The 25,553-nt window shown below is 41.7% G+C and overlaps 3 protein-coding genes across 3 annotated transcripts; all 3 read right to left on the bottom strand.

The window, feature by feature from the left end:
• Positions 1-157: 157 nt before the first annotated feature.
• LOC132087913 (uncharacterized) lies at positions 158-1,636 on the bottom strand. The gene has a single exon (XM_059495005.1). The coding sequence runs from the start codon at positions 1,634-1,636 to the stop codon at positions 158-160; it is 1,479 nt and encodes a 492-aa protein (XP_059350988.1).
• Positions 1,637-4,484: 2,848 nt separating this feature from the next.
• Positions 4,485-5,726, bottom strand: LOC130687589 (ankyrin repeat domain-containing protein 1-like). Its single transcript, XM_057510762.1, has one exon. The coding sequence runs from the start codon at positions 5,724-5,726 to the stop codon at positions 4,485-4,487; it is 1,242 nt and encodes a 413-aa protein (XP_057366745.1).
• Positions 5,727-24,445: 18,719 nt separating this feature from the next.
• LOC130687588 (putative ankyrin repeat protein RF_0381) lies at positions 24,446-25,225 on the bottom strand. The gene has a single exon (XM_057510761.1). The coding sequence runs from the start codon at positions 25,223-25,225 to the stop codon at positions 24,446-24,448; it is 780 nt and encodes a 259-aa protein (XP_057366744.1).
• Between the last annotated feature and the right edge of the window lie 328 nt (positions 25,226-25,553).

Genomic DNA, 25,553 nt, shown 5'->3' with positions numbered 1-25,553 from the left:
TAAGCCTAACTCACGAAGGCCTCCACGATGAGAGGAGAGGCGGTTCCTAGCGGGTCGAAGACGCCGGCGACATGGCTGACTAGAGCCACTCGAGTAAAATCGGTGTCGGGAGGGTCGGCTACCTTAAACCCAATCGTGTCCGAACGGGTGTTCCACATTACGCCGAGCACCTCTCGTCTACTCCCCCGATCAACGGGTGAGTTGCCGGTTGATCCTCAGGGATGTCGGTGGATATCCCTAACATGAACTCGCGGGAGTTGGAGATCCATCGCTGCAAGTTGAGATCGACGTTGGCCAATGCGGTCTTGACGACGAGGGCTTCACTTAAGGTCGCTGGAACGGATGGAGCTGAACCCAAATAGTCGTCTACATACATCTGATCTCGGGTTGCAGTGATTATCCTTTCTTCTACTCCGGCGTCACGCACGATTTGGCGAACCGTGTGGATGGCAACAAAGGGCGAGCAGCTTGCTCCGAAGGGTAGTCGGTCCATCCTACAGACTACTGGTTCGTGTGTTTCCTTTTCTCGCCAAAGAAAACAGAAGTAGTTGGCGTCTTCGGCGTTTAGGCGGAAGCGACTGAACATCGCTTCGATGTCGGAGGCCCAGGCAATTTCATCTTGCCGAAATCGACTGAGGACTGTTGCTAATGCCGGCTGTAGGGCTGGCCCGCTGACAATAGCGTCATTCAGGGATTTCCCTCTAAAGGGAGCGGCTGTGTCGAAGACGAACCTCAAGTTCGGCCCCTTGTATACTCCGTGGTGCGTAAGGAAATATTTGGCAGAAGCCGGGTCTAGAGGACGAGAAGCATAACCGTGGTCAAATGTTTTCTGCATCGCCCTACGGTAATCCTCTTCAAACTTGGAATTACGCTCGAATCTCTTCAGCAAACTCTTAAGCCGATTTTCGGCCAACTGTCGATTGTTGATCAGGTTCGGCTCTTCTTCTTTCCAAATGATGAGCACCTCATAGCCGATGTCTAGCTTTTGGGTCTTCTTTTTCATGATCGCGAGGGCTCTGTTGTCTTCTGGGGAAAGGCAACCGGTTTGAAATTCGGTTCCGAAAGCCTCTGTGTCGCAGAATCGACGCATCTGAACCGTGAGACCGTCTAAGGGGATGCGGCACGATATTGTGCAAACTCGAACGGCCGTTACTGTCGTGTGTTTGGTGGTAACTCCCCGGATAATCCAACCAAGTCTCGTTCGAGAGGCAATCCGTTCATAGTCCTTGCCTTCTCTCGTTTCTTTCACTGCTAACAGGTGGGTATGATCCGTGCCGATCAATATGTCCACCTTTCCACCTACTTCTCCGGTCGGTAAGTCTCTCAAGTGTGGCCATTTGTTCTTCATCTGATTCCAATCAGTAATGGGCGTAGGGCTAGCGACTATCTTCATCGTCGAACCTTCTAACGTGACGATTTCGCCAGACTCCGTGCGTAGCTGGAACTGGACACGTCTGGATCTGTGTCGGTTTACCACGCCTCCTGCACCGTCGATCTCGAGAATTTGAGAGGTGCCTTTAATCTTCAGAGATGTAGCGAATGCGCTCCTCATGAGTGTAGAATCACTCCCTTCGTCGATGAAGACGTTGGCCAGGCGCCAATTTCCATCGGCTGCTTGGATCTCCAGACGCATCATTCCTAAGGCCACACGTTGTCGTCGACCCATGCGTGCAGTGGTAGAACGCGCTTGCTTAGTTGTTACTTGTATGGGGTCGTGTAGCAGCGGATGGTGCGAATACCGGCAGTCTTGATATTTACACGGCTTCTTAGTGGTACAGTCTCTAACGGAATGCTTCGGCCCCAAACAGCTGAAACACAGGCGGTGTTTCATGCAGAAGGTTACGCGTTCTCTAATTGAGAGCGTCTTAAAGTCCCCGCAGTCGGACAGTTTATGCTCCTTTCCGCATTTGAAACAGTAGGCCCAGCTAGTTCTCTTTGGTAGTTCCTCCCCCGTCAGGTGCGACGAGCTCTGATGTGTTCTGGCTTTCCGGAAGCGGCCAACTGAACTCGGGGGCGCAGATTGTTCAGCAGCTATGCTGTACGCGTTTTGGTAGGCGGCTGCACGATTGCAGAGCCAGGATCCGAAATCGTTCAGGCTTCGATGCTCCAATTGTCCCCGTCTCCCCTCATTCCATGCGAGACGATCATGTAGGCTGAGTCTTAGGCAAACTCTTTCGATCAGGTCAGCTGCTGATATTTCCCAATTCTGCTGAGGTCGAAAAAGTGAGTTCGCACCCTTTCTGCGAACCGCCTGAGCGTGGCTGGATCCTGCCTAATCTCTAACTGGTTCAGGGCTTGAAGATCAGCGGCTCTCATGACGTCTCGTCGACCGCAGGTCTGCTTCAGACGAGTGAGGGCTTCCGTGTAGGCTGGTTCTCCGCCGCCGAGGCCGTAGATCACGTCTAGACAATTACCGCGCAGATACCGTTTCAACATTGCCAACTTCTCACCTGACGAATTCGTCGTGTCGTGCACGAGCGCGCGAAATAAGTCAATCCCCGAGAACTATTCTAGGGAGTTCCCATGGAATACTTCTAGGTCTACTGACACCGTCGAGCGAAACCCACGTTGACCGATATTCGGCGGCAATGTGCCGGAACAGTACTGGTCTATCCAGTCATCGGTTGCGTCTGAGACAACGGCTCGAGGTTGTCCGTACGATAAACGTTGTCGTAAGAGCCAATCAGCGACGTGTGGTGCGACGGGCGGGTTGTAGTGGTCGACTGAACTGAAGGGTTCTTGGTCGTCAAGGCTTAGCCGCTGCAGATCTCTCTCCGCGTCTGCTGCCGCCGAACGTGCGACGTCTGCTTGCATTCGGGCCTCTTCGACTCTCTGGTGGGCGCTTGCGATCTCGCTTCTTCTAGCTCTCTCTTGTCTATCACTAACTGATTGTACGGCAGACGGTTGAGTTGTGTGAGCCCCCAATATTTCTGAGGGCGCATCTTCGGCTCTCGATTCCAGGTAGTCCCGGGCTGCTTCCCGGGTTTCGCCTATTTGCTGAACGTAACGTAGATGTATGGCATCTTGTCTCACATTCTCCGTTTGGTCTGTCTCTGCGTTCAGCAGATCGGTTTGCAGATGGGTTGCCGTAGAGGCTAGCGTTCCAAGATGATCGATCATCCTATGATGGCTCCTCGTGAGCCGTGGGAGTTGATTAGCGAAGCGATCTGACGGCAGGCTGTAGTCACCTGTGCGCGTATCGCTCGTCGCTGTCTTTTCCGTATTTCTATATCGATCTCAGCTGATAAGATGTTAGAGCTGCCGATTCGCATGATCTCGTGGTCAACCAACGATCTCGTAGCTCCTGCCTGATGGTCAAAAGAATGCGATGGCTTGTCCGTGATCGTAAATATTGCTGCTAGGGATCTTGCGCTGAGGGGCTAGTATTGGTGAACTGTTACAGGAGGGCCTGGGTTGGTGGGCAGAGCTGTTGAAGAAGGTTGCAAGACGTGCACGAGGTGGTAGAACGATCGCCGAAATTCCAGTCATAACAGTTGAGGTGAAACCGTGGAACAACGTGCTGCTCCAGTTCGAAGGACCAAATGTTCCCGCTATTGTAACCGGACTCGACTGTGTGTTAAATACTTGAGGTTTTGAGCAACTGCTGTTGTAGGCAGCAGTGTGTATTTATGAGTACAGGAAGATAACGCTTTGGTAGAAACCTTGGCTAAGTAAGATGATGAACTGAGAACAGTCAGAAAAATGGGCAGCGAGATGGACGCGTGTTAAGTGTCGTATTCTCGTTGTCTAACTAACTTTATACTGCCAAGAATGGGCAAAAACTAGACAGCAAAGGTAGGGGGTTAAAGCCAGACAGTAGGAGGAAGAGAATTTAGACTAGACAGAGGTAGGATGGAAACAATAGCACGGCGCGAGTTCGAGAGGCTTGGTTGTCATATCGGTGATACGATTTCGTCGGAACAATACGTGTAATCAATGTGAATATAGTGTTATAGAATCAATTTCATGATCTACATTCAAACGGTATCAAATATACGTGTATTCAATGTGAATATAGTGTTATAGAGTCAGTTTCAATATCTACATTCAAACAGCATCAAATATACGTGTGTAAAGTTTCAAACCTTGTGTATTGCAGTGGATTGTCGTAACAAGTCCCCATTACATGTTACAAAAATGCAGTATTTATACTACTAACACACATACAAAATGAAGGTAAAATGGGAGGGGACATGTTCACTTTCACTTGTGAAACGCTTGAGGGATGTTGAGGGTGTGGCCGTCTTCGGATAGCCTGTGGGCTCGTTACATTCCTTCCCCTCTTCGATGAGAAGAATTGGTCCTCCAATGTGTGTGTTTCCATCACCGACTATTGTTTTACGGATAATATAAAAAACTTGTTCCTTCACCTGAATTTTTAACAGAAATTGTTCTCCTTCTTCTTTTTCCGTCACCAACTACAGCTGCTTCTATGAATACTAATGATGACTATGGTTGAATAACTCGTTCCACCTTTGTCTTGATTATTGTATGTTTGTGCTGTTATTATTTGCTACAGCCGTATGTCCACGGTTGTCTTTTATCTTTTTATCTGCTCCATGTAGAAGCAGTAATTCGATCATGTCCAGTCGTTTATATTTCACTGCTTCGTGTAAGGCAGTTGTGCCCGTTTCGTCTTGCTGGTTGACGTCAATTATTCTTTTTGTACAGATTTGCGTAGCCAAGTCTTCGAGTCCATATCTGGCGAGGTAATGCAAGATGGTTCTGCCCTTGCTGGTTGCTATTTTGATGTTTGTTGGTGTCGAAATTAGGCGTGCGCATTCCTCATGTTCGTGTGATATTGCTGTCATTAGCGGGGTTTCTCCGTCTTTATTGCGATTTGTGAACTCGCAGTTGTGGTGTTTTAGTATCCTTACCAGGAATAAGTCGTTATTTTCCGCTGCCATGTGTCCAATTGTGCTGCCTCGATACATTATCTCGGGGTTTGCCCCATAGGCAAGTAGAGCATCAGTTATGTCGTACCTTACTTTTTGTATACTGGTGTGGAGCAGGGTACGTCCATCCTCGTATCTTTTATTAAGGAATATGGCCATTTTTTGTCGTGGCCAACATCCTAGCGATTCTAATCTTTTTTGGATGCATCTTCTTATAGTTGGTAGTGTAGCTTCCATCATTGATAGACAAAGTTTTCCGTCTTCCAAGTCAATAGTAGCCTGTCGGTGCAGTTGAATCTTCTCTGCTTGTTCTGTTGAAAGGGGTGCTATTGTCTTCATCCTACAGTTCTTGCATGTTTCTGTTTCCCTTTGTTGGTTATTCGGTCTGCTCCGTTTTTTGGGCGGTTCACATTGGAGGTCGGTGTCACTAACATTTTCCAATTCGGTACCGTGGGGTGGGTCATATTGGAAACCGGTGTCACTGTTATTTTCCAATATAAATTCGGTACTGTAGGTACTATCCAGATCGGGTTCCATTTCACTATAGGCATTTACCTCCTCAGTGTCGTCGTCACTTGATTCACTGATGTCTTTCCTTTTTCTCTCTAGTTCGGAAAAATCGTTTTTCTCGGTTTTGATTCCGTTCCATTCCACATTTTTCACTATCTGCTTGTTCACATCTGCATTTTTAGCACTTTCCTTTTCTTTGTACTCCTGCTGGCTATTCTCACTTTCAGTATCACTAATGTATATTAATTCGTATTCTTTTTCCTCTTGTGGGATGATGGTTACGTCCATTGCGTTATCCTGAGTGATGTTGTTGTTTTCCATTTTTAGAGTAAAGGTTGACTTGTGATGGCACTTTTCTTTGTAGAACTTTGTCTGAATTATGTCGTTGAAACACTGGGAAGAGGTTAGTTTTTTGAAAAGTCTTCTTTTGCAGAGTTTTTCATAAATTCTTGTTCCCCTCTTCTTAATTTCAAAACAGGTAGTTTCTTCTATTTTAATGTGTTCCGTCTTCTATTTCGCCGTGGGGCGAATTGATGAATATACCGTTACATTTTGAACTTTCTATCTTCCTTTTTAAGTCATTGTCTTTTCTTATAGGGGTTCTTGCGTCTTTCTTTTTCTTCGTGCGTTAGTTTCTGTCGTTCTTTGTTACACTACACTGCTTTTTCTCCGATGATTTTGTTATTGACTTTTTTTTTTTTTTTTTTTTTTTTTTTTTTTTTTTTTAGTCGAGGAAAAAAAAAATGTTATTTGGGTTTGTAATTTTTGTTTTGTCTATCCCAAAGGTTTCTATTTTGAATTTTTTAGTTCATGTTAGTTTGGAATACAAAATTGTTATTCGGGTTTTGTCTCTACTCTTTGTTTTACTATAAAGTTACGAGTATGGGATATATTTTAAAAATCACCTAAGTGGTCGGGAAGAAAAAAAAAATGCTGATAAGTGTGTTATTTTCTGGGAGCTAATTTATTTTGTAATTAATTAAATTTGTCAGGGATTATGTTTAGTGGCTACTTTTAATTTCAATGACCTTGGGACTTTTACTTTCTGGCTGAATTACTATTGTCTGTTTCGGACATGCAACGGCATAGGTCTTCCCAAACCATGCCATATCCGACGACGTAAGTGCACATGGTGTGTTTTCCTGTACATCGTGTGATTGTGTCAGTTGTTTCGATAGAGGGGTAAATTAATGAATTTGGTGCACTTGGTCGGGGAGGGCGCATTTGACCTTGTCTTTCTGTTGTTAGTTGTGCAGGGGCGGTTGTTCTTAGGAACGGTTGTTCGATTGCTATTTCCGAATGGTAATTTGTTTCTCGTGCCGGTATCATTGATGCGAGTTCGTGTTCTTCCTCTACGCCATCATCGTATCTGGTTGTAAAGTTCCGTTTTCTGCGGATATGTTCTTTTATCTTCGAGATGGGGTTGCAAATAATGAAGATGCGTAAACATACGAGGAATAGTACAAATCCTATCGCTGATAGACCAATTATTTTTAGTTTGTCGAACCATGAGAACATGTTTCCTATTTGATTATCTTGTTGTTCTGACATTACAATGTCTCCAACAGAATTGGAGTTGCCTTCTTGCATTCTGCCAACTAGGTCATTTAGAATATTTAATTGTTCCATTTCCATCGTCTCGTGTGCTGGATGGCTTTTCAGCGCGAAGTCGAAATCGTTAAGATGGAGTTCTTCAAATTCTGAAATGAGGTCTAAATTAGGCATGTGAATGCTAGGTGTCTGGCGTATCCAATCTCCTGTCGTAGAATTGTGTTCCCATGTGTGTGGATTTCCATTTAAATTTACCAAAGGTGTTTTCCAGAAACAATCAGAATATGGATGAATTGACCATCCATCTGTTCCAATCGTACAGTTTTTTCCTTCGTAAGTAAAAAACGGCTGAAATCCACATTTGGTTTCGTTTGCTGATATAAAAATTCTTTTTGCCTCGCATTGTTGAAGTGTCATTGCTTGACCGAAGCCTTGTAGTCTTGTGCAGATTGGTAAACCTACTGCTGCTGCTGCTAAAATTCCGTTGGTTTGGGCTAATATAACTGCTTGTGTTCTTTTGATTGCTGATAGTTGACAATAAACGTCCCGAATTTCTTTTGCCAACTTGTTTTCGTGTTCAGTTTCGATGCTTATCTTATATTGGTCGTGCATTTTACTTATTTCGTATTTAATTTTGTCGTTGAATTCTTCAATGTTTTTGGGTAAATCGGCTTCTAAATTTTCATTGTTTGATGTATCTTCAGCTTTTTGATCCATTGAAATTATCAAAGAATCAGCTAACGGCAAGTTTCGAATACTGCTTTCTTCGATGGCCTGAATTTGAGTTCCTTCTGTTGTAGACGTTGTTCCCGTTAGTGCTAAAGGGGTTACTCCGGCAGTATGTGTTGATGATTGTTGGGTAGTCGAACTTTCGATTACTGTTTTTGTGCTCGGCGTTATTGAGCTTGGCTGGTGCGTCGTTGTTGTCGCTGTTGTTGTGGAACTTGTCGTAGTAGGCGTTGTTGTTTTCTCTGTTGTTGTGGAACTTGTTGTAGTGGCCATTGTTGTTGTTGTCGTAAGTTTTGTAGTTGTAGTGGTTGTTGAAGTTGAAGTTATCTTAGCAGTTGCCGTAGGTCTAGTAGTAGTGGTGGGTTTAGTGCTTGTCGATGTGATTATTGGTTTTGTAGTTGTGGTGGGTTTTGTTGACGTTGATGTCATACTGGGTTTAGTTGTCACTTTCTGTGTTGTGGTGGGTTTGCTAGCTGCTGTGCTTGTAACTGGTTTAATTGTCGTAGTGCTTTTTACTGTTGTTTTTGCTGTTGTTCCCAGTGTGGTTTTTATTGTGGGCTTTGTAGTCGTTGTAACGCTTGTCGTTGTAACGCTTGTCGTTGTTGTGTGTTTTTCTGTTGTGGGCGTGGCAGGGGGTGTGGCCAAAGTTTTGCTGTTCTCTGATTGGTTGTTATCCTCTCTTTTCATTAGTGGTGGTATGGTTGGGAGTGTTTTCCCGTCCAATGGCTGTTTAGTGTGCAGTGCTATGATGGCTGCCGCTGAGAGAGTCCGTATTTGGTGTGGGTTGCGATATTCAAAGTTAAAGTGCTGTTTTTGGCTGGAGCTGTGACAATGCCCCAGGGTCACCCGTCCTACTCTCTGTGTGAGACACTTCCTGTCTGATGAGGGTGAATGTAGCCCAGTTCTATCTGTTGCCATGAGCTGTCCTGTGTGCTCAAATGTGCCCCAGATTGAGCTGGTGCTAGCGCACTCTTGAAGTACTAGCATTGTCGTATTGGCTTTGATACAGGTGTTTGTGTTGAACGGTCTGATGGTGAAATCAGATGTATATTCGAAAGCTTGTCCTCGTTCTGTTGCTTTGCTACAGTTGGCTACCATTGTTTGTGATTGTACTAATGGATCGTTGCTGTTAATTAGTTTTCTTAGTTCTTCTTGACATTGCGGCCACTCTTTGTCGCATTCTTCTAATGTCATTTGTTTGTTTACTCCATGGTGTGTTAGACATTTTTCGTTTGGTGTTTTTCCGTTTTTCAATAGGCCCCAGGCAATCATATCCCAGATTATATTTCCGCTACCGTGATTAGTTTTTAAAATTCCTCCAAATAGCGGCGAATTAATCGTGGTTGTGATTGCCTTCCGTTGTTCTTGTTGAATTTCCTGCATTTCTGCTAAAGTTGTGTCTGGGAAATTTTCTATGATGTCTGGATTGGTGTTGACAGTTTCAAAGATCCATTTTTGTGTTACGCTGTTCTTATCATCTCTGCATTCTGTCAATATGATAGCTTGGTATGTTCCTAGTGTAATACAGAGATACGATTCTTGTGAAATTAATTGATGGTTTTGTTGATCTAGAATCCACCGTGTTGAAAATTCTGAGCATTTAGCAACAATTAGTCGGCCTGCTTCTCCTTCCGTGATACAGATATTACTGTTCTGGATTCTTATTGTTTGGTCAACGATGTATTCGAATTCTGATCCTTGAGGAAGTGGATCATCGTCTTTGAGACGAAAGTGGGCGGTTAACTGAGTGTTTTCGTCTGGTTTGTATATTATGTATATAGTGGCGTTGTAATTTACACTCCGGTCCTTCTCGTTGATCCTGATTGCCTGTTGATATCCCATTCTTATTGGCCCCCAGGCGTACGAAATGCTGTACAGACGTTTTTCTGAGTCTTCCGAGGGAGTGTTGAGCAAGAATGTAACTTCCTGTTGAATGGATCGTTTCCGCTTGGTTAACTGGAGTTCCCTGTAGTCCTTGCACACCGATGTATCTAGGTGAGTATTTTGTATACATGTATGTATAGTTGTTTTGAACATCTCGTACAATTTTCTCGTTGTTTCGGTTGGAAAGATTAGGTATGTGAGCGGTACGCCCACAACTTTGTAACCTTGTGGTGTTATGTCCCGATCTGGTTTGTTGAAGAATGAAATCTCGATCTGTCGATTGGTGTCGTAAAGACGGCTGGTGTTTTCGCGTTCCGGTATTCTCGGAAGTTCCAGATAACCGCTTCCTTTGATCAAGGTTTGAGAATATGAATTATTTGTTGTCCTATCTCCCCATACTATTGTGTTTTGATTTTGGATGAAGTGTCCTTCTTGCTGGGTAGTATTTAATGGTCCAAATGGGCTCTCGATTGGGTCGTCTTGTTTTTCCTGCCGTAAGGTGATTTGTTCTGCAACACAGTTGAGGGTGTGATATGTTTTTATGGCATACCATTGCCCTTCGCCTGTCGGGGTGGCTGTGAAACTCAGACCCGCTGGTCCGGTCTGCATGTTATTATCGCCACATTTCTTGTCGTTCACCATTCTCCAGCATTCCAGTGGGGAAATTAGTTTAGTTTCTTGTGAATATATGGTGTCGAAAGATCCGATCCAGAATGACCCAGTTATTTTCTTCGTTTTTATCCATTGCTTGCAGGTCCAGCCTTTCCAAGAGGCTGCTGGTTTTTGTGTTGTTTTTAAAGTGTACAACGTGGGTATTCTGGGTAAGTGAGCTGTATCTGATTCTTTGTTATTGCAGTAATAGGGTGCCTCTATATCTAAAATTCCTCTGGTCTTTACGTTCTGGCAGTCGCATACGGTTGAATAGATGGGATATGTGGATGGAATGATGGTGAGTAATTGGATGAGTGATAGTATCAGTTCCATCTGCGAAAAGAAAATTTGGACGTTTTAGAATCTCGATACTTCGTTGCGTTGCCGTAAGTTGTATCGTGGATTCGTCATTCTAGTGTGTGCAGGATTAATTGGTATAGGACCGGGGAGATTTGGTGTGATGATTTTACAATTTTCCGTTTCTGCTGCATGATGATGCCGATGCCAACACGCTCTACGGACAGGTATTCTTTTGTTGTTGATGAAGTTGTTTCTTGGTCTGTCTGGTCCTCGTCGCACTGTTTCACTTCCTGGTTGTTGTGGAACACTAGATAATTCTTCTGTTTCTTGGTTTGCTGGGACGTAGAGCTTTAGGCGGTTGACGTGTACCACTGATTTTAGTTTTTCATTGCTCGCGTGTTGAATCTCATAAGTGAGATTTGAGAAATTTCTGATGATTTTGAATGGTCCATTCCACCTGTTGATGAATTTTCCGGCAGTTGGTGGAGCTTTCAGTAGCACAAAGTCACCAATGTTATATTTGATCGCTTGTGTTCCTTTGTCGTAGTATCTTTTTTGTTTTGTCTGTGCCCGAAATAGGTGTTCCTTCGCTAGTTGCTGAGCCTTCTTCCATTGGTGTGAGTACATTACACTGGTATCCTCGTATGTTTCGTATCGCCTGTCTATTTTGATGTCGTTTGGGAGCACTGGTTGTCTCCCGAAGAATAGAAAGAATGGGTTTTGTTGCAGTGTTGATTGCTTCGCTGTGTTGTAAGCAAATGTGACAAATGGTAGATATTTGTCCCAATTTTCTGGTTCATCCGTTACGTAGCAAGCCAACATGTCACATAGGGTTCTGTTAAATCGTTCTACTAATCCGTCTGTCTGGGGATGGTATGCTGTTGTTCTGATTTGTTTGATTTTGAATAATTTGCAAATATCTTGGATTAAGCTCGACAGGAAATTAGTTCCTTGATCTGTTAGTACTACTTCGGGGGATCCATATTTTGTATAAATATCATTAACCAGTATTGTAGCAATTGTTTGGGCAGTTTGATCTCTCATTGGAACCGTGAAGACGAAACGACTGGCATAATCTGATAGGACTAAAATATACTTATGTCCCTTTGCGCTTTCTTGAACGGGACCCACAATATCCATCGCAAGTCTTTCCCACACCCTTTCGGCTGGGGGCATAGGTTGCAATGGTGCTTTACTTCCTCCCACAGCCTTGCGTTTTGCGCATTTAAGGCAATTTTTGATGTGTTCTGTTACGTTTTGTCGCATGTATGGGAAGAAGTATTGTTCTCTAAGTCTGGCTATTGTTTTTTCGATTCCTAAATGCCCTGCCATCATGTGATCATGATTTGCTCGTAAAATTCCGTCGATTAACGGTACAGGGACTACTAATTTTCCTTGTCTATCTGTTAATAGACCCTTTTCATTGATTATAAAGTTGCTTGAGAATTTTTTATTTCTATTTTTCTGGCTATCTTCTTGTATTTCCATCATTAGTTTTTGACAATATTTATCTGCTTGCTGTAATTCTATCCATCTGTCTTCTTTCTCAGACCTTTTACTTTCACTTCCAATTTCTCTTTCAAAACCTACGCTCTTCCTTTGACTTTCCCTCTCAAAACTTTCGTTTTCTTTTTGAATACTTTCGTTTTCTTTCTCCAGCTGTTCTTGTTTCTTTAATCTTTCAATCCTTAGTTTTTCTTTTAGATTTTCACCTTCTTTTCGAATATTTTCTAGCTCTCTTATGACAGTTTCTCTTTCCATTGCCCTTGTTTCTACTCGTGCTATTGGCACTATGGGAATACGGCTTAGGGTGTCTGCATTTTGGTGCGACTTCCCAGGCCGGTACCCAATGACGATGTCGAATTCTTGTATTTTTAGTGCCCATCTAGCTAATCTTCCTGCGGGTTCTGTCTTGCTCATTAACCATTCTAAAGGTCTATGGTCTGTAAATACGGTGAATCTGCGTCCGTATAGATACGTTCTAAATACGTCAATTGCGTGGATGATGGCGTAAGCCTCTTTCTCTGTGGTTGACCACTTGGCTTCGCGGTCGTTCAGATGTTTAGAGCTATACGCTATGACGACTTCCGCGCCGTCTGATTCACGGGGTTCCTGTACGTCGGACTCCGCTGAATCCGCTGATTGAGGTAGAGTTTGCATCTGAGCCAAGACTGCTCCTATACCGTATCCTGAGGCATCTGTGTAGATGATAAATTCGCGCGTGAAATCTGGATACCCTAGGATAGGTCTAGTTATGAGACAGTTCTTGATACAATCAAAGGCGTCCCTTTGTTCCTCTCCCCATTTCCACTCGGCTGATTTTCTCGTTAGCGCTGTCAGTGGGTGGGCTTTATCAGCAAAAGCCCTGATGAACTTTCTGTAATAGCTAGCCAAACCTAGAAATGAGCTTAATTCTTTCACGTTTTTGGGAGCTGGGTATTTGATGATTGCTTCTAACTTTTTTGTACTCGGTGTTATTCCTTTTTTCGAAACAATATATCCTAAATAGTCTAATTCTTCTTTGAAAAATTCGCATTTCTTTCTTTTTAATTTTAGTCCTGCGTCTTTAAGAAGTTTAAACACTGCTTCTAGATGTATCACATGTTCAGCAATATTATTACTGAACACTATGATGTCATCCAGGTAAACCAATGTGAACCTGAACAATACTGATTTCAATATGTTGTTCATTGCTCGTTGAAAAGTGCTTGGTGCATTTGTTAGTCCAAATGGCATTCTATTAAATTCGTATTGTCCAAGTTCACAAATGAAGGCGGTTTTGTGTTTGTCGCTTTCTTCTATCTCGATCTGCCAGTAGCCACTTAGTAAGTCCAATGTTGAGAAGTAAACCGATCCGCTCAATGCATCAATTGTGTCGTCGATTCTTGGTAATGGGTATTTGTCTTTTACGGTTATTTTGTTAAGTGCCCTATAATCAATACACATACGCATTTCTCCATCTTTTTTGGGAACCATTACAATTGCTGCTGCAAATGGGCTGTGGCTTTCTCTAATAATATTGTTATTTACCATTACTTCAATCTTTGTTTTGACAATTAGTTTTAATGCTTCTGGTGTTCTACGCAATCGTTGAGTAATTGGGGCGTTGTATCCTATGTTAATGGAATGTTTTACATCAGTTGCTAGACCCAAATCTGATTCTCTTTCTGCAAATAGAGTTTCGTGTTTCTTCAATAGATTTTCAATTTTAATGCGTATCTCGTCGGAGATGTTAGTCGTTTCACTCTCTTGGGTTTGTCCAATTCGCTTAGATTTCTTGTTAATTTCTGATTGGGAGAAAGATTCTAGGCTGCGATAATCTGCTACTGTCAGATCGTTGTTGTAGTTACTATCTGACGAACGGTCTGGGAGGAGTGGAATATTAATACCTGTCTTGCCAAAAGTTATGCTATATACTGGGAGTGTGTATTTACCAAAGCTATGTTCTTTTCCGGAATGATCGTAATTGATCTGCCTGTTTTTAGTATTAATTTTTACATTGTTGCTCGATAAGAAGTCTAATCCTAATATGCAAGTTTCGTTCAAGTTTTCCATAATAAAGAAATCATGCTTAATGACGTGATTGGTGTTAATGGTGATTGAAAACCCATATTTCCCTTTCGATTTTAGTATTTCTCCTGACACCGTTCTAAATATTGGTGAAGGGGAGTCTTTAACATGTTTAAGTTCTTCATACTCCTTTAGATTAAAAAATATGCTGTCAGAAACTAAACTGGCTGCTGCTCCTGTGTCTACTAAAGCCTTAATTTCTTTTCCAAAAATTCTTACTGGTATACGGATTAGTTTGGGTATCGCTATTTCTAAATTTTGTGTTAAAGGGTTGGTTGGTAGGGATATTGTGTTTACTGCATTGGACGGTGGTTCGGGTTGTTGATACGTGCCATATCTGTCCAACATTCTCTTGCAATGTGTCCTTTTTTATTGCACTTGTAACAGATAATAATCTTATTTCCAAGAGTGTCGTGGGTGTTCGGCTGGTTTTGTCGTTGCTGCGGGTATTGTCGTGGATAACCTGGGTTTTGGTGATACGCTTGTTGATTGTTGCTCGGTTGAAAGTGTGGTTGATTGTAATGGGTCGGTCCGTTGTTGTATGAAGGTCTCGGTGTTTGTTGATATGAAGGGTAATTGGGTTGTCGATACCCTGGGGAAGTACCTTGTCTTCGTGGTGAAGTATAATTGTTGCGGTATGGGCTGTTCTCCCTGCTTCGGCCGAAATTTCGGTCACTACTGGGGCCTCTGCTATTTGAACTGTCGTCGAATCGAACTCGCGGATTTTGTGATCTGGAGTACCGATCACTTGATCGTGAGGATCTTGGTTCGTATCGATCTGCTGCTGCTACGGTTATATCAGTATCCTGTGCCAAGTTACGGTTTTTATTAGTTTTTTCCAGTTCCTGAATTTTTTGTTTTAAGAATTCAATTTCTGTCTTTTGTTGTGAAAGTTCGTTGTCTTGTTGTTTCTCGTGGTGCGTTATCCCTGCTATCACCGCATTTATTTCCTTATCTTCTGCAGTTTCCTTGCTATATAGGATACCTTCGGATATGATTAATTGTTTACAAAGCTGATCAAAATCTTCAGGGTCTTCGGGCATTCGAAAATAGAGCTCTGCTCTGAATTTTGGTAAAATGCCTTGCATCAGAATTTTGATTTTGGTATAATCTCTCATTCTTTTGACTGTGTTTATGAGTCGACCTTCAACTATGGTCTGGTTTTGGTCAGATTTTTCTTCTTTGCCTTCAATGGACTCGTAGAGACTGTTGATTCTTGAAATAAAGGCTTTGCATTTCTCTTCAGGTTTTTGTTTTAGCGTGGATAACTTTTTTCTTTGTGCTGCTAAGTCGTATGCATCCTGGAATCTTGTAATAATGGCAGTTTTCCATTCGTCATAACTTAATTCGTCACCTTGCTCTTCCACGTAGTTTCCATGCCATTCTAAGGCATCGCCTTTTAGTCTGTCAGAGAAGAATCGTATTTTTTGGTTGTTGTCCCAGTCGTTGTTGCGTGCGACATGTTCGGCGTCCTTCAGCCATTCTGTTATTAGTTTATCAGTACTTTTCCCTTTGAAGATTGGAATTGACTTTTTGTCTTCTCTGGAAAATAATTCTCCTAATGCTTTTACAATTGGTTGGGTTGTGGATGTATCAAGGCTATCGGTATCTGTTGTGTCGCGGTCAATTCTTGAAGCTTCTTTGTGTGAAAGTCCCATTTCGATTTTGTTTTTGAGAGTTTGGTACTTTCGCTCTAGTTGAAGAAGGTTGTCGTTTTGGATCTCGATTTGGTTTTGTAGGTCGTTGTTGAGTTGCTGTAGTTTTTCAACTTGTTCAGATTCTAACTCGAAGTGAAGGGATTTGTCTCCTTCTGTTATTGAGGTTAGGTCGTTTATCTCACTTACTAATTTCGTTATCTCTCCTGGTTCGTTGGAATTGTCTAAGTCTTCGGTTTCAGCGAATGTTACCTGTTGCTTTCTATATTCTCTTATCCTGTTTTCCAGATACTTAATCTTTTCTTCTTGGTTTATTGTCTGCGCGTTGATTTTTTGTAATTCTGTTTCAAGATTTTTATTCTTTGTAGTAATATCTATCAGACTTCTTCGTAAGGCGACTTTTTCTGTTAAGGTTTTTTCAAGGATCTCTTTTGTTTCTTTTGTTTCTGTCTGAAGTTGTTTGTTTGTTTCTAAAGCTGCTTTTATCTGTTGCTCGGCGGTTTCTGACTTCGTAACCAGTTGTTTTCTTTCACTTTCAAGTTTGCTAATTATTTCTTGCCCTTCTCTCTCAACTGCTATGATATTGGCTTCTTTTTTTCGTAACAGGTTTTGTAGTTGGTTTTCTGTTGCTGTGGCACTTTCAAGGCTTGTTTCTAATTCGCTTATTCGATTGGCAGTTTTTTCAAGGGAGTTTTTTAGAGTTTCGTTACTTTCTTGGAGTTGTTCGAGGGAGCTACTTAAGGTGTATTTGGAACTCTTTGCCTTTTTCTTGTTGCTCTCTAGCTGCTTTCTTAAGCTCTGTAACTCAAAATTGAGTTCAGACGAACATTTTTTCTCTGTAATCTGCGCAAGTACTACTTCTCTTTGTAAAATACGGCTGGTACCTAATAAGAATTCTTTCTCTTTACCATGTACAATGCTAATTTGCTGTAATAAACTGTCAAGGTTTTCGGTGTTGCCACCAAGGGATTCTACGTAATTTTTGACTGTCTTTGTGGTGTTTGTAATAGTTTCTGCTGTTATACCACTTGGTACTTGCAACGATGGTTCTAACAACGTATATGAATACAATTGTAATGCGTTGTGGGTCTCTTTAATAACTTCTTGTTTTTTGGATTCTATTTGTTGGATTTTTGCTTTTGTCGTGGTAGTCTGATAGGTTTTGTTTTGTTCTACTTCTTGTTCAAATTCTAAGTCCACAAGAGTTTTCCAGTGGTCTAAAAATTTTTCTCGAGAGTAGTTGGGATTTTGGTTGGTTGTGTCTGGCTCGGGAAATACGGGGTACAACGGTGGAGATAGTTCGTCAGCAATGTTCGGATACAAAGTATTCTCCTTACGAGTAGTCTCTGATACAATATGATCAAGCGGCATTCGCTTACCTTTGATGGTGTTCCTTGGTCTGGTAGAGTTGTTGGAGACTCGTCGGGGAAGTGTAGAGCACAATCACTGAAATAAGGTACGGGTAGAAACTTTGTACTGGACAACAAGTGTGAGTCTCGTTGGGACCTCCAATTGTAAAGTTTCAAACCTTGTGTATTGCAGTGGATTGTCGTAACAAGTCCCCATTACATGTTACAAAAATGCAGTATTTATACTACTAACACACATACAAAATGAAGGTAAAATGGGAGGGGACATGTTCACTTTCACTTGTGAAACGCTTGAGGGATGTTGAGGGTGTGGCCGTCTTCGGATAGCCTGTGGGCTCGTTACACGTGTATTCAACGTGAATAAAGTGTGATACGTTGAGTTTCAATAACTACATTGAAACAGCATCAAATATGCGTGTATTAAATGTCAATATAGTGTGGTGGAATTAGTTTCATGATCTACATTCAAACAGTACCAAATAAACGTGTATTCAATGTGAATATAGTGTGATACAGTGAGTTTCAATATCTACATTCAAACGGCATCAAATATACGTATATTCAATGTGAATATAGTGTGATACAGTGAGTTTCAATATCTACATTCAAACAGTATCAAATATAAGTGTTTCAATGTGAATATAGTGTGACACAGTGAGTTTCAATATCTAGATTCAAACAGCATCAAATATACGTGTATTCAATGTGAATATAGTGTAATAGAATCAGTTTCATGATCTACATTCAAACAGTACCAAATATACGTGTATTCATTGTGAATATAGTGTGGTAGAATTAGTTTCATGATCCACAATCAAACAGTATCAAATATACGTGTATTCAATGTGAATATAGTGTGATACAGTGAGTTTCAACACCTACAGTCAAACAGTATCAAATATACTTGTATTCAATGTGAATATAGTTTAATAGAATCAGTTTCATGATCTACATTCAATCAGTATCAAATATACATGTATTTAATGTGAATCTAATGTGTTCAGTGAGTTTCAATATCTAGAGTCAAAAACCATAAAATATTTGTGTATTCAATGTGAATATAGTGTTATAGAATCACTTTCATGATCTACATTCAAACAGTATCAAATATACGTGTATTCAACGTGAATCTAATGTGTTACATTTAGTTTCAATATCTACATTGAAACAACATCAAATATACGTCTATTCAATGTAAATATAATGTGATACAGTGAGTTTCAATATCTACAATCAAACAGCATCATTTATACGTGTATTCAATGTGAATATAGTGATATAGAATCAGTTGCATGATCTACATTCAAACAGTATCAAATATAGGTGTATTCAATATGAATATAGTGTTATAGAATCAATTTCATGATCTACATTCAAACAGCATCAAATATACGTGTATTCAATGTGAATAAAGTGCGTTACATTTAGTTTCAATATCTTCATTCAAACAGCATCAAATATACGTGTATTCAATGTGAATCTAGTGTTATAGTATCAGTTTCATGATCTACATTCAAACACCATCAAATATACGTGTATTCAATGTCAATATAGTGTTATAGAATCAGTTTCATGATCTACATTCAAACAGTATCAAATATACGTGTATTCAATGTGAATATAGTGTGATAAATTTAGTTTTAATATCTACATTCAAAGAGCATCAAATATACGTGTATTCAATGTGAATATAGTGTGATACAATGAGTTTCAATATCTACAATCAAACAGCATCAAATATACGTCTATTCAATGTGTATATAGTGTGATACATTTAGTTTCAATATCTACATTCAAACAGCATCAAATATACGTCTATTCAATGTGAATATAGTGTCATACAGTGAGTTTCAATATCTACTTTCAAACAGCATCAAATATACGTGTATTCAATATGAATATAGTGTGATACAGTGAGTTTCAATATCTACATTGAAACAGCATCAAATATACGTGTTTCAATGTGAATATAGTGTGATACAGTGAGTTTCAATATCTACATTCAAACAGCATCAAATATACGTGTATTCAATGTGAGTAAGGTGTGATACATTTAGTTTCAATATCTACATTCAAACAGCATCAAATATACGTCTATTCAATGTGAATATAGTGTGATACAGTGAGTTTCAATATTGTAACGAAGCCGAACATATTACTTTAACTTTTTCTCGCTTTTGCTTCAGTATTAAACGCAAGTCTGGACATGGCAATTGCAACGCTCTATACGCAGCGTTCTGACCCAAATGAACACCTGCAGCTGACTCACGCAGACAATACGCCCTCAACATCACGCCACATCAAACGGCATCGTTTAATTGGCTGTCGCGCGAATGCACAAGCTCCGCCCAATCACTCCACTTTTGCAGTATGCAAAGTTTTGTGATAAACCTAGCAGTTGACGGAAATCAGACAAGTAGTTGCAGCCGTGCCAAATAGTTGCCTTAAGTCAATCTTCCCCGCTTTATTGAGTAGTATTGTGCCTTGCTTAATGTTTCTTTGCCTAAACTTTGACTTAGTTCGTTAATCGCTTAATTCGTTCTTGTCCTGAGCTATCCCGGACACTGATTGTCGAAGTCTTACGTTTCTGAACTCTTGTTGTGTACCGTTCGTGTGGAAGCTGAAATCCAGGTTCCCCTTGTGTCGTTTTCTTCCATTCTTTCACTCGTGAGTTCACGGTAAGACCCCTGTCTATTTGTTCTTTCTTTAACTGTTTTCCCGAATGTTTCTTCTTATCTTTTGTTCACTTATCTTTTTAATTCTTATGTCTTAGCTTACAATAAACACATACGTCATTGTGGGTAAAACGCCTCGAGTTCAATTTACATTTATTGTCTTAATCCGAAAAGTCCGTCTTCCCACACGGGAAGATGCTTTACATTATGGTGGCAGCGGTTTCTCGAACTCAACCACAATGACGGATGATGTTATTTATGGCGGACCTAAGATACCTCGCACGCCGGTAAGCACCCCCCTTGTTCCCCTAACGCCAGTGGTACAAATCTCCGACGAAACGGTTGCTAAGTTAATTGATTTTGAGAAACTATCCGATCGCCCTTCGTCCACGATAGACAAAGTTCAGGGCTGTAAAGCGTCAGAAACAAAAACTGAAGTCGTTAAGAAGTCTGCTTCTCCCGTTTTGAAACCTAGAGTGCAGACAGATAATACTCAGTTAAGTAAACTACGATCGAATCCTGCTTATGAGGAAGTGGCTCCGTTCGTTAAACCCACCACTAAAACAACTGGTGCACGTGCTAAATCTACTGCTGCAGCCACTCAACGTCCACGATCGGTTTATGCTAAGTTCTTTTCTCGTCTTTCTCCTCCAAAATCACCTACGAAAAGCGAATCAAAGGCTAGTCTCCTCTCGAGTACTCTTTTAAGCTTCTTCCAAAAGAAAAGCCCAGTGAATGGACGATCACCTCAACTTGGGTCTCCATCACCTATACCACGAGATCCAGAGTAATCCATCCAAAGTATTTCCGACGCCGTCGAGTCCGATTCCGTCCCTGATATTAGCACTCAAGTGCCTGAAGGAGAGGGCGTTGGACTTCCAGTCCACGACCCGAAAATTTGGGACCAGCTGAACCGGCTACTGAACGATTTCGGGCTGAGGGACCGCCCCCTGGGCAAACCGCAGTTGCTGACGGACGTGGAGACGCCAACAATATTCCTGAAATACTTAGCTGCGGTTCAAGAAGTGAGGGCCAGCGGGCAGATAAAGCGGACAACGCGGAAGGCGGATCAACAGGCGTCCGAGTTGACGACGTCCTTTACGACGTATGCGAGGCAGTTTACGACGTTCCTGTTAGAACAAACGTACAGCATAGAGGAACTGCAGACGCTCGTACCAGCGAAGGACACGACCCTCTTCGGCTTTGTGCCGAGAGCGACAACGCAAATCAGCGAGGAGGAGAGGCAATACGAGTTTCTGATCCTGGAAACGTTCGAATTCTCGATCCACCTGGAGAAAACCTTGTTGGGATTCCAGCTGACTCTTCTCACGGCCATACTAAACCTACTATCGTTCCAAAGGAAACTACAATCAATCACCAGCTTGGAATCACTGTTACCCGAACTGATACTCCTCGGGAACAGATTGACCCACTTCCCGAGAGTGACAAGATCGTGCCACAAGCAGCTATCGGCCATCATCAAAGACGTCATCACCCAGACTGCCAAACAATTGAAACAGTTGCTATCGTCCATTCGGGAAACCCAGGACGAGCTGGAGATCACCCCAACTTGTCCGACATCATCACAGCAGATAGACAAGCGCCACACAGAACGACTACGATTCCGAAACCGTCGATACCACTGACCGACAACAATATTGGCGAATCCCGGCCAGTTTCGAACCGCATTCCGGGCACCGCGCAATCTCACCATCACAGAGCTCCAAGCTCTCCTCTAACTTTTTTTACCAACAATATGGCTTACTCTTATTCCCCTACCAGGGCAGCTACAGTAAACGATTTAAAAGATTTACAAAACAACCAGCATACCTTTTCACGATTGCAATTGCTTCCTCCCTTTTCCGGTAGTCCAATTTCTCGCTTTGACTCTTGGCTAGAATCTTTTAAGAGTATAGTTGATGGGGCAGGATGGTCTGAAGGGAAAATTATTCAGATGATGCGTGCAAAAGTAACAGATAAAGCTTTTTCACTCATACAAACCTTAATTAAAAAACATCTATACGACTATGGTTCCATTAAAACGGCTTTGCTCGATCACTTCCACGGGAATGAAAATGTTGATGTATACATTAAGAAATTCAATAAAGCTAAACGTAAACCTGGAGAAAAAATTGTAGATTATGCTCATCGTCTACAGGAAATTTTTAAAAAGGCATATCCTGATGGTTATATGGAAAAATCTTTCGCAGTCATTCTCATGCAGAAATTTATCGAAGGATTGGATTCAAAATTGCAAGCTAACGTCAGATATAAGGAATTCAAAGATTTTCACGAGCTCGTAGCAGCCACTCGCGTTTACGCCGTTCGGCTGGAAGCCTTGGAAACAGCCAATGAGAAGTATGAATTTGTTAGGGCAATTGACGAGTCATTTAGCACAAAAAATTCGGAATTAAAAGAACTTAAGCAAATGTTAAGTGACCAGAAAGAAATTGTAAGCAGTGCCGTTGCCAATATTCGCCATAGCCATAAGCAAGGGGATAATCCAAAGTCGGATAAAGATGAGATTAAGGATGTTCTTCACGAACTCACACAGGCTGTTAAACGACTTCAGCAAGATAGGAAAAATTATTCTCCGGCTACACCAGGCATCCCTTATAGGAAACAAGTTTCATTCCAATCGAATAAGGCTAATCAAGACAGAAACTGGAGGCCTCCCCAGCATCGTCCCAATAATAATTATAATAATTATAATTATAATCCTAACCCTTACCAACACCAACCTTCTCGATTTCCAAACAGCCCGACGCCAGTTGCGCCCTCTTTCTCGAGGCCACCTAGCAATTATAATAATAACAGGTCAGATCAGCAGATAATAACTTGTAATTTTTGTGGTTACCGCGGTCACACTCAGTTCAATTGTCGCCAATTTCAGCGTCACAATCTGGAACAAGCCCAGCCTCCAATCTGCTATTCCTGTCGATAAATTGGGCATAAGTCTAATAATTGTCCAAAATATAGGAACTCACAAAGACCTAATATTCCAGCGCCCCCTCAACGCCAGGGAAACCAGTAGCTATCAACTGTAGCTTCGGGTCAGTTGATAACGAGCCTCATATTTAACCCCGACAAGCCGCAAAATTAACCTCTATTACGAATGAATCGACCCCTAGAATTCCATTGAAAATTGTTCAGATCCCGTTACAAGCATTATTTGATACAGGCACGTCTAAAAGTATTAGCCATGAGAGATTATTTAATAAGTTACCCCCTAGAGGTCAGGTGATCTGCAGTCGGCTTGACTTCGATTTATATGATGTAGGGGAGAAGAAATTACATACGCTGGGAAGAGTTATTTTACCCGTACGATACGGAGAAACAGTTTTTGAGCAAGAATTTATTGTTACTAATGGTGTTTCTGAGGACTGTATCATTGGATGAGATGCAATCCAGAAGCACGGATTTCGGCTTGACGGAGAAGCCAGGAGCATTTACCTAGCGAGGGATGAGCAGGGATTAGCCATCTCTGAGGTACCCGACATGGCAGTTACTACGGTCAAAAAGACGACGCTATTTCGTTAGACGTCGATAGTAGTTGCAGCACAAATGAAAGATTCATTTCCGTATGTCCCACAAAATACAGCGTTTATATTTAGCCCAGCAAAAGATCTGCCAGCAGGCATTTATATCGAAGAATTTATCGGAAATGTATTGGGAGATGGAACTTATAAAATTTTGGTCCAAAGTCATTCACTACATCAAACCAAAATTCCCAGAAACACTAAATTAGGCGTAATTGAAATAATTGGGAATGTTATCAGAAAAATTTCTTTCGCGAAATTAGAAGATAATTCTAAACCAGTAGCTGAGCCAATTTTTATCACAGAAGTCGACTCCGAATTTCAAGCACCGCTCTCAAAATTATTTGATGACTTTCACGACTTGTTCGCGTCCAAATATTCAGAATTAGGAAACACCAACCTTATAAAAAATATGATTGATACACAAGGACGAGGCCCCATTCGACAACGCTCATACAGAGTAACAAATAACCAAAGGAAATTATTAGATGATAAAATTCAAGAAATGCTTGACGCAGATGTAATCCAATATTCGCATTCTCCATGGGCTTCACCCGTGGTTTTTATTGCGGGGGTGCGACGCGTAGTGTCGCACCTACTTCAGGGATAGCATAGGCTACCGCCAAGTGTACATAAAAGTATATATTGGATCATTACATTCCTTCCCTCTTTATCGATAAGAGTTGGTCCTCCAACTAGATATCATTTATGCCTTAACGCCTACAAATGAAGGCTTAACATTTCAATATTGTTTATACGAAGATGCTTACTTTGGTTACATATTTGCTTGAAGCTAAGTCTAAGGTCCCAAACATTTTGAAAATATCTAGCTTGTTTTATTATTTTTTATTTACTTTAAAATTGTAAAATTGGGAACGGCAATTTCTGTGGTTAATCTTCTTCCGATGCTAAACTGGATCCTCTCCTCTTCTTGCATCTCCTTTCTCGGTCGTAGTGTATTATCAGCGTTTTCTGGCCTTTTCTTTTCGGAGTTATGTTTCTGTTAAGGAATACTTTCGCTATTTCGTCGTTTGTGCCGATGTAATCCATGGCGTAATTTCCTAGGCCGTCTGGTTCGTCGTATCTGGCCCCGTTTCTTAACAGTACTTCCACGATTTAAGGGTTTCCGTATCGTACGGCTATAGTAAGGGCCGTTTCGCGGCGCGTCCAGGACTCTTGGTTGATGTTTACTCCATGCAGGTATGCACTGTTGACGTACTCTTTCTTGTTATTGAATCTTGCTGCGTAGTGCAGAAAGGTTTCTGCATCGCGACTCAATTGTTTTATCAGTGGAGTTACCCACAGGAAATCGATACATTCTTCGTTTCTTAATGCAATAGCCACCATTAGGGGAGTTTCCCTAATAGGACAGTTCCATTCGCTAAACTGACACTTGTGGTATGCTAGAGTTCTGAGTAGGTGTTCATTATTGTCCGCTGCGGCTCGGTGAGCTATTGTTTCGCCATTTTCCACGATGTTGATGTTGGCGCCGAACGTTAATAGTAAATCCGTGACGTCGTATCTTTTTTTGTTTACACTTTCATGGAGCAGGGTTCTTCCGTTTGGGAATTTCGTGTCTAACATACTTCCTACGCTTCTCCCTGTTGCTCTTCCCTCTTCTTCCTTTTTCTTCAGAAATTTTCTTAATGTGTTTCGGGGGGCGTTCATTATTTCTAAGATTAACTGGCCTTCCTTGGCTGCTTTAGTAGCCATCCTTTCGAGGCGTATACTGGCTGCCTCCCCCGCGGCTAACGAAGGGAAAGTCTTAAGCATGCAGTTACCGCAGCTGATAGTGATATGCGCTTCTGGGTCATGATTGAATCCTCCTGTTTCATTGCCTGCGGGTGGGTCGTATTTGTCACTTCTGTATTCCGTTCCGTTCGAGGTGTGATTCATCCTCACGGTGACTGTAACTTGACTGGCTTTCTTCGTGGTTGCGGTGCTCGTTCGCCAGTGCTATTGCTGTTGCGGCGTTGTCTGCAGTATTTTCGGGCTTCTCGATTTGCTAAATCATTTTCTTCAGCCAATCTTTATCGTCGTCACCGTTCTCATCTATTTCGTGTTTCACTATTTCAATTTCGAGCCCTACTTCAGGTTCTGTTTCGTGCTCAATCTTTACTGTTTTCTGAGTTTCTTCGGCTCCCATCCAGTCGTTTACTAGATTTTCAATCCAGCTCGGTCGTTCTTCCTTGATTGTATTCATTTATAGGATGTTGGTGGTAGA

The sequence above is a fragment of the Daphnia carinata genome, chromosome 4 (assembly GCF_022539665.2).
Source record: "Daphnia carinata strain CSIRO-1 chromosome 4, CSIRO_AGI_Dcar_HiC_V3, whole genome shotgun sequence".
In the NCBI taxonomy this organism is placed as follows: Eukaryota; Metazoa; Arthropoda; class Branchiopoda; order Diplostraca; family Daphniidae; genus Daphnia; species Daphnia carinata.
The sequence above is the reverse complement of the archived record's forward strand: the minus strand, read 5'-3'. Positions and strand labels throughout refer to the sequence as shown.